General features: G+C 46.2%; 1 protein-coding gene across 3 annotated transcripts in view; it reads left to right on the top strand.

Moving 5' to 3' along the window:
• RAB3GAP1 (RAB3 GTPase activating protein catalytic subunit 1) overlaps positions 1-14,166 on the top strand; it is a 289,227-nt gene that overhangs the window by 49,960 nt on the left and 225,101 nt on the right. For all 3 annotated transcript variants that reach the window (XM_063933781.1, XM_063933783.1, XM_063933782.1), the window contains exons 7-8: positions 5,218-5,383; positions 6,666-6,765. In XM_063933781.1, coding sequence (XP_063789851.1) covers positions 5,218-5,383; positions 6,666-6,765 — 266 coding nt within the window. The remainder of the gene's footprint in view (positions 1-5,217; positions 5,384-6,665; positions 6,766-14,166) is intronic.

The raw sequence follows: 14,166 nt of genomic DNA, 5'->3' as shown, positions 1-14,166 counted from the left end.
AATTGCCGCAGTATATACTTATACATAATCACAATGTACATATATACATAATCACAATTTATTTCTTACCAACTTATAACATGAAAACAGTTTGTTGCAGAAAGTTGTAGACAACAGTTTATTGCAGAAAAAATAGTATACTGGAGTATAACAGGAGTAGCACTGCTTACCCTGACCACATATTACTGGTAATTCCTTATTAAACATATTTTTGCATCTCTCATTTTTTACAATTTAAATTATAGCAGTGGATGGTAAATATTTTCTAACATTTTTTGCTAATAATTCTTATTAGGTGGAGTCCTAACTAAAGAGGACTCTACATCTGAGGGGCATTTTCCCGATCCGTCGGGGATTCTGCATGTAAAAATCCCAGATTTGCCGACCCGATCATTTTTAGGTTGGTATTGGCAAATCAGGAAAATTCTATTTATATTGTATATCCCCAATTCCCCGACCCTGGCGCTGGGGTATCGGTGAATTAGGACAACCCGTTGCATATGTATTGGAGTCTTTACAACATGAAAGCTCTGTAACAGATCTACCCTGCTATTACGAGACTCAAGCAGCACCCAAGATGATCGGCAGATGTCCAAAGATATTTGTGTGTGCAAGGCCCTGCTAAATACAGGGAATAGTGAGTCTTCCGTGAAAGGTGGTAAGGGACTTATTTAGTGAAATGTAGTGGACTATCGTTAATATAATTAACAGGTTTAGCGACTTAAGCAATTAAAAGACTAGATAAAGACTATGAAAATCAGCAGCTAAATAGCAAAAACACATTAACAAATCTGATTGGACATTGGTAAATCGTAGAATTTCTGCATTGTTTAATTGAATAGAATGGCCATATCTATAAATAAAGAGGGCATTTCCTGGACTGTAATTAAGGATAATTGTCAAACAAGATCTACTTTGATGAATGAACCAGTGCAATTGGGTTTGGAGTCAGTTGGTCAGAAGCATCCTTTGGCTGTACAGATCTATGCCTGTGGCCACATTTAGAGCAGAGGCATACAGTACATGCGTTGTGGGATGCACATTTCAGCCTCATGTGGCCTACTGCATGGTAGTACAAAAAATAGATGTAATCCCACACTAGCAGAAAGTTGATGCTTGATGCCACCAGATGGTCACCTTCACCAGTAGGGTACAAAGTCACACTATACAGTTTGGTAAAATGCTACTTTTGCTGGGGTAATTGTTACTAGTGTTCGTGGCCTCAAGTTAAGCCAAACACAATGGACCCTGACAGATAAATGACAAAAAAGAGAAAAAGAAAACAGTCGGCAAGATCGCCTGTCGTTCTAGTGTGTACCCAGCCTTAGGGGTATATGAATTGCGGCACTTTTTCGCCCGTTTTTAAATTCGACACAATTCGACCGTCGAATTCCGGCAGGTGGGTGCCGGAATTCGACATATTCAATAAAAAACGAATTCGACAGTCCCGCTGTCGAAAAACGGCCGATTTGACGGATTTTGATTAGATTTTTAAAAATGTTTAAAAAACGGTAAAAAACCCGAAAAAAAATAGCGTGCGGTCCCCCTCCTAAGCATAAGCTGTATAAGCTGTATGCGCGTCGGAGCTGTCAGACGCGCATCGCACAGCCCCCTCTATTATCTTCAATGGTGGGAACTTTGCGGTCAGCGGTGAGGTCACCCGCGGTCAGCGGCTGACCGCGGGTAACCCCACCGCTGACCGCAAAGTTCCCACCATTGAAACTAATGGAGGGAGCTGTGCGATGCGCTGTCTGCCAGCTCAGACGCGCAAAGCCAATCAGGAGAGTGCCACGAAGTGGCGCTTCCTGATTGGCTGAAGGGACCTTCTGTGACAGGAGTCACGGGGGGTCTCTGCATTCGGGGAAAGGGGTCCCATGTGTAAACATGGGACCCCTTTCAGTCCGTCTGGTTCGGGTAAATGCGTTTTGTTGTTTTGCCAAGTAGGTGGATTACAATAAAAGAACTGGACACTGGATCAGGTGAGTATAATTTTATTTTCAGGTACCCCGGACGTCGACATTGGAGACGTGGCCAGAGTCGGCGTGTCAACATAGGTAAGTATATGTGTCGGCATGTATGTAATAAAGTTATACTTTCACGGTGTCTGTGTTCTGTTTTTATTTGGGTATTTTTTTTGCAGTAGAACTACAGGTACCAGCGGGCCCGTTTCCCCCCCGCATGCTGGTACTTGTGGTTCTCCAAGTACCGGCTTGCGGGGAGGCTTGCTGGGACTTGTAGTTCTTCTGCAAAAAACAATATTCTTACATTTTCAACAAGGCTATCAGCCCCCCATCCGCAGCCCATGGATGGGGGGGGGGGGGGGGGGGCAGCTACGGGCTTCACCCCTGGCCCTTGGGTGGCTGGGGGGGGACCCCTTGATTGAAGGGGTCCCCACTCCAGGGTACCCCGGCCAGGGATGACTAGTTGGGTATTTAATGCCACGGCCGCAGGGCGCTGTATAAAAGTGACCCCCGGCTGTGGCATTATCTGTCCAGCTAGTGGAGCCCGGTGCTGGTACAAAAAATACGGGGGACCCCTACTCTTTTTGTCCCCCATATTTTTTGCACCAGGACCAGGCGCAGAGCCCGGTGCTGGTTGTTAAAATACGGGGGATCCCCTGTCATTTTTCCCCCCGTATTTTGGCAACCAGGACCGGCTCAAAGAGCCCGAGGCTGGTTATGCTTAGGAAGGGGGACCCTACGCATTTTTTTTTCTGATTTTTACACCATTACATTAAAAAAAAAAATGTTTTTTTTTAAATATATAAATAATACTTGTGCCTCCTAAATAGACAAACCAAGTACCTAATCCCTTCTAATATAAATAGATATGCTATTACCAATAAAAAAAAACACAAAAAAAACATGTTTTTAAATTTTTTTATTAGATTCCGCCAGCAAAGTGTGGCGGATTGAAAATGACAAATTTACTGTCTAAAAGCACTGTTGTCGAATTTACAATCTTCAATTGAATATACTTTTGTCGAAATGCCGCATTTGTACCATTGCAGAAATGTCGAATTTGACAAATGTCGAATTTCAAAAAATCGAATTTGGAATGGCCGTTTTTTTGACGAAAAGTACTGAATTGCATTGTCGATTTTTTTTTTTTGGCGAAAATGTCCCGTTTTCGACATTTTCGGGAATGCGACCGCAATTGCATATACCCCTTAGTCTCATGATGTGCAAATTATTTTTCCTGCTGCCTACTCTAAATACCGTATATACTCGAGTATAAGGCGACTTTTTCAGCACGTTTTTTTGTGCTGAAAAAGCCCCCTCGGCTTATACTCGAGTCAGTGGAAGGAGGGACACGGAGGGCTCAGCGCGCGGCTCTCCTGTGTCCCTCCTGCGTCTCCGTCGGCGTGTGTGTGTGTTTAATGAACTGCCCATTCGTGAGCTCTGATTGGCTCACGAACCGGCACTTCATTTAATACACACACGCCGCCGGAGACGGAGACGCAGGAGGGAAACAGGAGAGCCGCGCGCTGTGCCCTCCGTGTCCCTCCTTCAGAAGACAACGCGGGAGCGATGGAGGGTAAGTACCCTTCCTGGCACTGTGGGGCATATCTGGCAGCATGAGGGCACATCTGGCACAGTGAGGCATATCTGGCAGCATGAGGGCACATCTGGCACTGTGGGGCACATCTGGCACTGTGGGGCATATCTGGCAGCATGAGGGCACATCTTGCACTGGGGCATATCTGGCATATCTGGCAGCATGAGGGCATATCTGGCATATCTGGTACTGTGGGGTATATCTGGCACTGTGGGGCATATCTGGCAGCATGAGGGCACATCTGGCATATCTGGCAGCATGAGGGCACATCTGGCACTGTGGGGCATATCTGGCAGCATGAGGGCATATCTGGCACTGTGGGGCATATCTGGCAGCATGAGGGCATATCTGGCACTGTGGGGCATATCTGGCAGCATGAGGGCATATCTGGCACTGTGGGGCATATCTGGCACTGTGGGGCATATCTGGCAGCATGAGGGCATATCTGGCAGCATGAGGGCATATCTGGCACTATGAGGGCTGTGTACAGCTAGAGCTGCATTTCCCACCCTAGGCTTATACTCGAGTCAATGAGTTTTCCCAGGTTTTTGTGGTAAAATTAGGTGCCTTGGCTTATATTCGGGTCGACTTATACTCGAGTATATACGGTACTGAATAATGTTGTGCTAAACTTCCTCTGCCTTCCCCCTCTTAAGCAAAAGAGAGTCTGTCTGGAGTCACTGGACCACGGCCTCACAGCACGCCCGTCAGTCCGCATGCCAACTGAGCAGAGTGTAAGGACTTGGAGCTGCTCAGCCAGGCTTTTGGCCTAGCTAATTAAGCTGTTTGCCCTTCTCTTCCACTGGGTCTTGAAGTGAATCATAGCTTCCCCGCAGTAGCTCTGTCTACATCTTTGGTGGCACCAAGTGACATGTCAGAGTTTGTGTGTGATTTTCCCACATTGTTGTCCTAAACCAGGAGATTCTCAGCTGAATCCTGCAGCTTCACTGTCTCTCTCTCTCTCACTGCAGTCTCCATCTACTCTGGAGTGTAACCTGGGGTGACTGGGCGGCTTGCACAGTAGTAGCGACAGATGAAGCAGGGGTAGCTGGGTCACTCAGTGTAGTGAGAGGAGCAGCAGAGTAATCTGTTACAAGCAGTATTATAGTTTTTAGTTCTGTGGAAGCTGTAACTTTGTTTTCATATAATCTTGGAAACTTTTGCTGTTAAAATGATATAAACTGTAACATTGCTGCTTTGTTCACAGTAACTACCTGTTCTTAAAACTGAAGAAAGCAGGTTTACCTCCCAATTGCTGCACTGACCTATTATTAAAAGTGCAGAATAAGCTATTTGTATTCTGTTGTTTATTACTTTTTTTTCTAAATGCCTGCTGGGCTCCTCTGCAGCTATGTTCGCCTTCATTCCCAAGACATTTGTGATTGTAGTACCAGGGGCTTCCGCTTTATATTGAAAAATCAAAATAGCTGTAAAGGCAACCGAGGGGATATTACTGGTAGAAACAGACGTGACAGGTGCTTCATGCCCAGGAGATGCTGTGGTATTTTAGGACGTGTGAGGTGAGAGGAGCTGCATGTGACCCACCTGCTGTAAATAGTACTAATGTTCCTGGGGAGCTCCCTATATTTATTACTCCTGCTACACAGATCTGATACTTACTGAATGGGGCTGTGCATTAATGGTTACACTCTTCTACAGCCAGGTTCCAGTCTTTGTGCAAGTTCATCAAAAATGGAGGAAACTTTACGTGGGCGAGTGCCAAGGACCGGGAGTGCGGACAGATTTCGAGATGGTCCATTTGCGGAAAGTACCAAATCAGTACACCCATTTATCAGGACTTCTAGACATCTTTAAAGCAAAACTTGTATGTACACTTTTTATTACTTATCGTAACATGGATCCTTATTAGTTTAAAGCTAAACCCAGCTGCAGTAGGCGTGATCAACGCTAAAACGGGGGACATTTGTATATCACCCCTGCAATCTCCCGTCACTTTAGACGGGATATCGGGGACGAGAGCATTTGAATCTCGCCATGTATGTCATAATGTGCACTGGCAGCCCTATAATATAACATAATGTGAACTACAGTAGGGCACTACTATGGTTCATAAAATAAACTAGGGCACTAGTATGGGGCATAAAATGAACTAGGCCAGTACTATAGTTCAGAAAATGAACTAGGGCACTATTATAGGGCATAAAATGAACAACTGCTATGGAGAGGTGTCTCTCTAGCAGCACTGGGACAGGGGGCCCTTCAGAATGTTGCTATGCAGCCCACAAAGTTCTAGTTATGCCCCTGGTCGGGGTGCAGTTAGTTCACCGACTGTCAGGATCCCGACGGTTAGGACCCCAATGCCGGAATCCTGACAGCCGGGGAAATGCCGCTGGTCCGAATCCCGACCAAAGCCCTGAGTTCCCACTTGGGTGGTGATCCACACCATCACCCGAGGGGGAATATAATAGTGTGGTGAGCAGAGCTCACCATCTGGCCCGAAGCGTGACGAGGGAACTTGCTGTGCTTGCCGCCAGGATTCCGACAACAGTCTCCTGACCGCCAGGATCCCGACCACCGGTATTACATACAGATAGGGATTGTCCCCATGTGAGTGGGTCCTGCCTGTTTTGCTATGACACAGTTTATTAAGCAGGGGCTGTGTAAAGCAAACAGCCTCTTTTAAGTCCAGATGGGCACTAATAAATATTGAACCTAGGGTCATCTGTAATTCCTTGTCAGTATGAAATATAAATTAATTAAAACAAGTCCAGTTAATGCGCTGAAAGGGATATCTAAAACTATCTACATAGCATAGAACTTACATAAATCTCATCACATAAGGATTTGTGTACTTCTATTTCCACACCTTTGTCCAAGGCTATACTGTCAAGGGGTCAGTATTTTTTACACTACTAGAATGCTGCTGAATCTGTCTCCTCATTTGCTTAAAAAAGCTTAAAGTGGTAGTATTTCTGAAACAACTAGTATTTTACTGAATTGTATTTTATATATCCATATGTCTAAAAATGTGCATACATATTAATATGGGAATATCTATCTCACAGAATAATTGGTTTCCGGCCTCATGTACTGTATGTTGAAGATTGTTACGGATATCTGAGTAATGGCACCCTTTCTGTTTGTAGGGTTGTCCACTGACTGCGCTGCCCCCGATAAACATTGCCATCCGCTTCACTTACATCCTGCAAGACTGCCAGCAGTACTTCTGGCCCCAGCAGCCACCAGGTATGTCACACTGTGATACATCCTTCCCTTATCGTCCTGTCTCCTTAGTATTTCAATTTTCTCTATCGTCCTAGTGGATGCTGGGGTTCCTGAAAGGACCATGGGGGATAGCGGCTCCGCAGGAGACAGGGCACAAAAAGTAAAGCTTTCCGATCAGGTGGTGTGCACTGGCTCCTCCCCCTATGACCCTCCTCCAAGCCTCAGTTAGATTTTTGTGCCCGGCCGAGAAGGGTGCAATCTAGGTGGCTCTCCTAAAGAGCTGCTTAGAGAAAGTTTAGCTTAGGTTTTTTATTTTACAGTGTGTCCTGCTGGCAACAGGATCACTGCAACGAGGGACTTAGGGGAGAAGAAGTGAACTCACCTGCGTGCAGGATGGATTGGCTTCTTGGCTACTGGACATCAGCTCCAGAGGGACGATCACAGGTACAGCCTGGATGGTCACCGGAGCCTCGCCGCCGGCCCCCTTGCAGATGCTGAAACATGAAGAGGTCCAGAATCGGCGGCAGAAGACTCCTCAGTCTTCTAAAGGTAGCGCACAGCACTGCAGCTGTGCGCCATTTTCCTCTCAGCACACTTCACACGGCAGTCACTGAGGGTGCAGGGCGCTGGGAGGGGAGCGCCCTGGGAGGCAAATGAAAACCTATTTGGCTAAAAAATACCTCACATATAGCCTCCGGGGGCTATATGGAGATATTTAACCCCTGCCAGAATACACTAAAGAGCGGGAGACGAGCCCGCCGAAAAAGGGGCGGGGCCTATCTCCTCAGCACACAGCGCCATTTTCCTTACACAGCTCCGCTGGTCAGGACGGCTCCCAGGTCTCTCCCCTGCACTGCACTACAGAAACAGGGTAAAACAAGAGAGGGGGGGCAAAATAGTGGCAAAAATTATATTATAAAAGCAGCTATACAGGGAGCACTTATTATAAGGCTATCCCTGTCATATATAGCGCTTTTGGTGTGTGCTGGCAAACTCTCCCTCTGTCTCCCCAAAGGGCTAGTGGGGTCCTGTCTTCGTTAAGAGCATTCCCTGTGTGTCTGCTGTGTGTCGGTACGTGTGTGTCGACATGTATGAGGACGATATTGGTGTGGAGGCGGAGCAATTGCCAAATATGGGGATGTCACCTCCTAGGGGGTCGACACCAGAATGGATGCCTTTATTTATGGAATTACGGGATAGTGTCAACACGCTAAAGCAGTCGTTTGACGACATGAGACGGCCGGACAATCAGTTAGTGCCTGTCCAGGCGCCTCAAACACCGTCAGGGGCTGTAAAACGCCCTTTGCCTCAGTCGGTCGACACAGACCCAGACACAGGCACTGATTCCAGTGGCGACGGTGACGAATCAACCGTATTTTCCAGTAGGGCCACACGTTATATGATTTTGGCAATGAAGGAGGCGTTACATTTAGCTGATACTACAGGTACCACTAAACAGGGTATTATGTGGGGTGTGAAAAAACTACCTATAGTTTTTCCTGAATCAGAAGAACTAAATGATGTATGTGATGAAGCGTGGGTTGCCCCCGATAAAAAGATGCTAATTTCAAAGAAGTTATTAGCTTTATACCCTTTCCCGTCAGAGGTTAGGGCGCGCTGGGAAACACCTCCTAGGGTGGACAAGGCGCTCACACGCTTATCTAAACAAGTGGCGTTACCCTCTCCTGAGACGGCCGCACTTAAAGATCCAGCAGATAGGAGGATGGAAAATATCCAAAAAAGTATATACACACATACAGGTGTTATACTACGACCAGCTATAGCGACAGCCTGGATGTGCAGTGCTGGAGTAGCTTGGTCAGAGTCCCTGATTGAAAATATTGATACCCTGGATAGGGACAATGTTTTACTGTCTTTAGAGCAAATAAAGGATGCATTTCTTTATATGCGTGATGCACAGAGGGATATCTGCACACTGGCATCACGGGTAAGTGCTATGTCCATTTCGGCCAGAAGAAGTTTATGGACGCGACAGTGGTCAGGCGATGCGGACTCAAAACGGCATATGGAAGTTTTGCCGTATAAAGGGGAGGAGTTATTTGGAGTCGGTCTATCAGATTTGGTGGCCACGGCTACAGCCGGGAAATCCACCTTTTTACCTCAAGCTACTCCCCAACAGAAAAAGACACCGACTTTTCAACCGCAGCCCTTTCGTTCCTTTAAAAACAAGAGAGCAAAGGGATATTCATATCTGCCACGAGGCAGAGGAAGGGGGAAGAGACACCAACAGGCAGCTCCTTCCCAGGAACAGAAGCCCTCCCCCGCTTCTACAAAAGCCTCAGCATGACGCTGGGGCTTCTCAAGCGGACTCGGGGGCGGTGGGCGGTCGTCTCAAGAATTTCAGCGCGCAGTGGGCTCACTCGCAGGTAGATCCCTGGATCCTGCAGATAATATCTCAGGGGTACAGGTTGGAACTAGAGACAGATCCGCCTCGCCGTTTCCTGAAGTCTGCTTTACCAACGTCCCCCTCCGAAAGGGAGACGGTTTTGGAAGCCATTCACAAGCTGTACTCTCAGCAGGTGATAGTCAAGGTACCTCTTCTACAACAGGGAAAGGGGTATTATTCCACTCTATTTGTGGTACCGAAGCCGGACGGCTCGGTAAGACCTATTCTAAATCTGAAGTCCTTGAACCTGTACATAAAGAAGTTCAAGTTCAAAATGGAGTCACTCAGAGCAGTGATAGCGAACCTGGAAGAAGGGGACTTTATGGTGTCCTTGGACATCAAGGATGCGTACCTCCACGTTCCAATTTACCCCTCACACCAGGGGTACCTCAGGTTCGTTGTACAAAACTGTCACTATCAGTTTCAGACGCTGCCGTTCGGATTGTCCACGGCACCTCGGGTCTTTACAAAGGTAATGGCCGAGATGATGATTCTTCTTCGAAGAAAAGGCGTATTAATTATCCCATACTTGGACGATCTCCTAATAAGGGCAAGGTCCAGAGAACAGCTAGAGAGGGGATTAGCACTGTCTCAAGAAGTGCTAAAACAGCACGGCTGGATTCTAAATATTCCAAAATCCCAGTTAATGCCGACAACTCGTCTGCTGTTCCTAGGGATGATTCTGGACACGGTTCAGAAAAAGGTTTTTCTCCCGGAGGAAAAAGCCAAGGAGTTATCCGAGCTTGTCAGGAACCTCCTAAAACCAGGAAAGGTGTCTGTACATCAATGCACAAGAGTCCTGGGAAAAATGGTGGCTTCTTACGAAGCAATTCCATTCGGCAGATTCCATGCACGAATTTTCCAGAGGGATCTGTTGGACAAATGGTCAGGGTCGCATCTTCAGATGCACCAGCGGATAACCCTGTCTCCAAGGACAAGGGTATCTCTTCTGTGGTGGTTGCAGAGTGCTCATCTATTGGAGGGCCGCAGATTCGGCATACAGGATTGGATCCTGGTGACCACGGACGCCAGCCTGAGAGGCTGGGGAGCAGTCACACAAGGAAGAAACTTCCAGGGAGTGTGGACGAGCCTGGAAACGTCTCTTCACATAAACATTCTGGAACTAAGAGCAATCTACAATGCTCTAAGCCAGGCAGAACCTCTGCTTCAAGGAAAACCGGTGTTGATCCAGTCGGACAACATCACGGCAGTCGCCCATGTAAACAGACAGGGCGGCACAAGAAGCAGGAGTGCAATGGCAGAAGCTGCAAGGATTCTTCGCTGGGCAGAGAATCATGTGATAGCACTGTCAGCAGTGTTCATCCCGGGAGTGGACAACTGGGAAGCAGACTTCCTCAGCAGACACGACCTTCACCCGGGAGAGTGGGGACTTCATCCGGAAGTCTTCCACATGCTGGTAACCCGTTGGGAAAGACCAATGGTGGACATGATGGCATCTCGCCTCAACAAAAAACTGGACAGGTATTGCGCCAGGTCAAGAGATCCGCAGGCAATAGCTGTGGACGCGCTGGTAACGCCTTGGGTGTACCAGTCGGTGTATGTGTTTCCTCCTCTGCCTCTCATACCAAAAGTATTGAGAATTATACGGCAAAGAGGCGTAAGAACGATACTAGTGGTTCCGGATTGGCCAAGAAGGACTTGGTACCCGGAACTTCAAGAGATGATCACGGAAGATCCGTGGCCTCTACCTCTAAGGAGGGACTTGCTTCAGCAGGGTCCCTGTCTGTTTCAAGACTTACCGCGGCTGCGTTTGACGGCATGGCGGTTGAACGCCGGATCCTAAAGGAAAAAGGCATGCCGGAAGAAGTCATTCCTACTTTGATTAAAGCAAGGAAGGAAGTAACCGTGCAACACTATCACCGCATTTGGCGAAGATATGTTGCGTGGTGCGAGGATCGGAGTGCTCCAACGGAGGAATTTCAACTGGGTCGATTCCTACATTTCCTGCAATCAGGATTGTCTATGGGTCTCAAATTGGGATCTATTAAGGTTCAAATTTCGGCCCTGTCGATTTTCTTTCAAAAAGAATTGGCTTCAGTTCCTGAAGTCCAGACTTTTGTTAAGGGAGTGCTGCATATACAGCCTCCTGTGGTGCCTCCAGTGGCACCGTGGGATCTCAATGTGGTTTTGGAATTTCTAAAATCTCATTGGTTTGAACCACTAAAAAAGGTGGATTTAAAATATCTCACATGGAAAGTGACCATGTTACTAGCCCTGGCTTCGGCCAGGAGAGTGTCAGAACTGGCAGCTTTATCTTACAAAAGCCCATATCTGATTTTCCATTCGGACAGGGCAGAACTGCGGACTCGTCCGCATTTTCTCCCTAAGGTGGTGTCAGCATTTCATCTGAACCAGCCTATTGTAGTGCCTGCGGCTACAAGTGACTTGGAGGACTCCAAGTTACTGGACGTTGTCAGAGCATTAAAAATATATATTGCAAGGACAGCTGGAGTCAGAAAATCTGACTCGTTGTTTATATTGTATGCACCCAACAAGATGGGTGCTCCTGCGTCTAAGCAGACGATTGCTCGTTGGATCTGTAGCACAATCCAACTTGCACATTCTGTGGCAGGCCTGCCACAGCCTAAATCTGTAAAGGCCCACTCCACAAGGAAGGTGGGCTCATCTTGGGCGGCTGCCCGAGGGGTCTCGGCATTACAACTTTGCCGAGCAGCTACGTGATCAGGGGAGAACACGTTTGTAAAATTTTACAAATTTGATACTCTGGCTAAGGAGGACCTGGAGTTCTCTCATTCGGTGCTGCAGAGTCATCCGCACTCTCCCGCCCGTTTGGGAGCTTTGGTATAATCCCCATGGTCCTTTCAGGAACCCCAGCATCCACTAGGACGATAGAGAAAATAAGAATTTACTTACCGATAATTCTATTTCTCGGAGTCCGTAGTGGATGCTGGGCGCCTATCCCAAGTGCGGATTATCTGCAATAATTGTACATAGTTATTGTTAACTAATTCGGGTTATTGTTTAGGAAGCCATCTTTCAGAGGCTCCTCTGTTATCATACTGTTAACTGGGTTTGATCACAAGTTGTACGGTGTGATTGGTGTGGCTGGTATGAGTCTTACCCGGGATTCAAAATTCCTCCCTTATTGTGTACGCTCGTCCGGGCACAGTACCTAACTGAGGCTTGGAGGAGGGTCATAGGGGGAGGAGCCAGTGCACACCACCTGATCGGAAAGCTTTACTTTTTGTGCCCTGTCTCCTGCGGAGCCGCTATCCCCCATGGTCCTTTCAGGAACCCCAGCATCCACTACGGACTCCGAGAAATAGAATTATCGGTAAGTAAATTCTTATTATTTAACTTATATTAACGAATAAATTGCATATTTATTTACTTTTAATCATCTGCTAAATAAAATCCTGACTGTTTAAACATAATCAATGCAGTAATGCACACGTCACTTAAATTATCTATCAAAGTTTTTAGAACATCCCCATTTTCCCCAGTTTTTATTTAAATGTAAGCAATTCAAGTGCAATGAATAATCTGAAATGGTGCAGAGGTAATCGGTAAAATGCTAGAGGTTCATTAGCAAAATAATGTAAATTTCAGAGTTGTAAAAATTTCAAGAAATATGTAACGGGCTATGAACTTACAGCTGTTCTGCCGCAATGTAAAGGCTTCTGGGCCATGAAACATCGCCAGTGTACTACTGAGAACTGGAAGAGAGTCATATTAGCTGATTAATCAAAATCAGATCTCTGGCTCAGCATAGAGGGTTTTTGTACACCCTCAAGTAGGTGAAAGGATGGATCCACAGTGTGTGGGATTTCTTAACTAAGCATGTTTTGCTGCTAAAAGCATTGCCCTTTTCAATTTTGGGCTTACATATGCTGCTTTGTAAATAAACCCCTGTAACAGGCACTGTCGGACAAAAAGGTGGAATCATGATGGTCTGGTGCTCTTATGCTGGATCCCGAATTGACAACTAGCATTGAGTGACTGGCACCCTGAATCAGTAGTGCTATCACCGCATTTTGCAGTGCCCAGCAATACCTGATAATAAACACCTAGTTTGTCAAGGGTTTATCCTTTAGCAAGATATTTACACAAAACATACCTCCAGGCTATGGCAGAAATACCCTTGGGGAAAAGAATAAGAAGGTAGGCTTCAAATCTTCAAATCATGCAATTGCCAGCACAGTCTCCAGACTTAATCCCCATTGAGCTGGTTTGAAATAAACTGGACAAAAGGGTTGAAAGCAAAGGAACAGATTTGTGGGAACTTCTACAGCAAATTTGGGAAGAACGTCTCAAACAATATTTGATTTCAGTTGTAGAAAGAATGCCACAAGTGTGTTAAGTGGTCATATATGCAACAGGTGGCTACTTTGAGGAGTCATTTTTTTCTCTAGTTGTTTATTTGTTGTTAATATCACAGTACATTGGGACATAACATGTGTAAACTTCAATAAAAACTGAAAAAATGGGGGTGTTCTTAAATTTTTGACCACTAGTGTAGGGATACACATTGGCCAATTGGCACTGAATAACTGTGATGTACAAAAAGGGTCCTGTTGAAACTGCTAGGATCATGATTGGGCAGGAAGTGCCAAGGCAACCACTAGTCGCCAGTGTGTTCCGGCATCTTTAGGCTACAGTGCTATTCCACTGGAAGGAGCTTGAGCACAAAGCGATCTGATCTCATTCAGTCTATCGTGTGATATATATATATATATATATATATATATATATATATATATATATATATATATGGACACTGGTCCGACCCGAGAGTCTGGATTGCACCGCGTCTCCAACTTTAGTCGTTTTGAACCATTAGACTGCCATTAGCCCTTCGACCAGACAGGGCCGGCTTAAGTTTACACTCGCCACAGACTTTTAAGTATTTTCAGGCTTCTGTAAAGAAAAATGAACCAGCTGCTTGCACTCAAAAAACGTGTTTTGCAACAGCATATTAAATGAATTAGATGTGTGCTTACAGAGCACCAACCTGTTTTTACAGAGGACACAGC

Source organism: Pseudophryne corroboree, chromosome 7, assembly GCF_028390025.1.
Source record: "Pseudophryne corroboree isolate aPseCor3 chromosome 7, aPseCor3.hap2, whole genome shotgun sequence".
In the NCBI taxonomy this organism is placed as follows: domain Eukaryota; kingdom Metazoa; phylum Chordata; class Amphibia; order Anura; family Myobatrachidae; genus Pseudophryne; species Pseudophryne corroboree.
The sequence above is the reverse complement of the archived record's forward strand: the minus strand, read 5'-3'. Positions and strand labels throughout refer to the sequence as shown.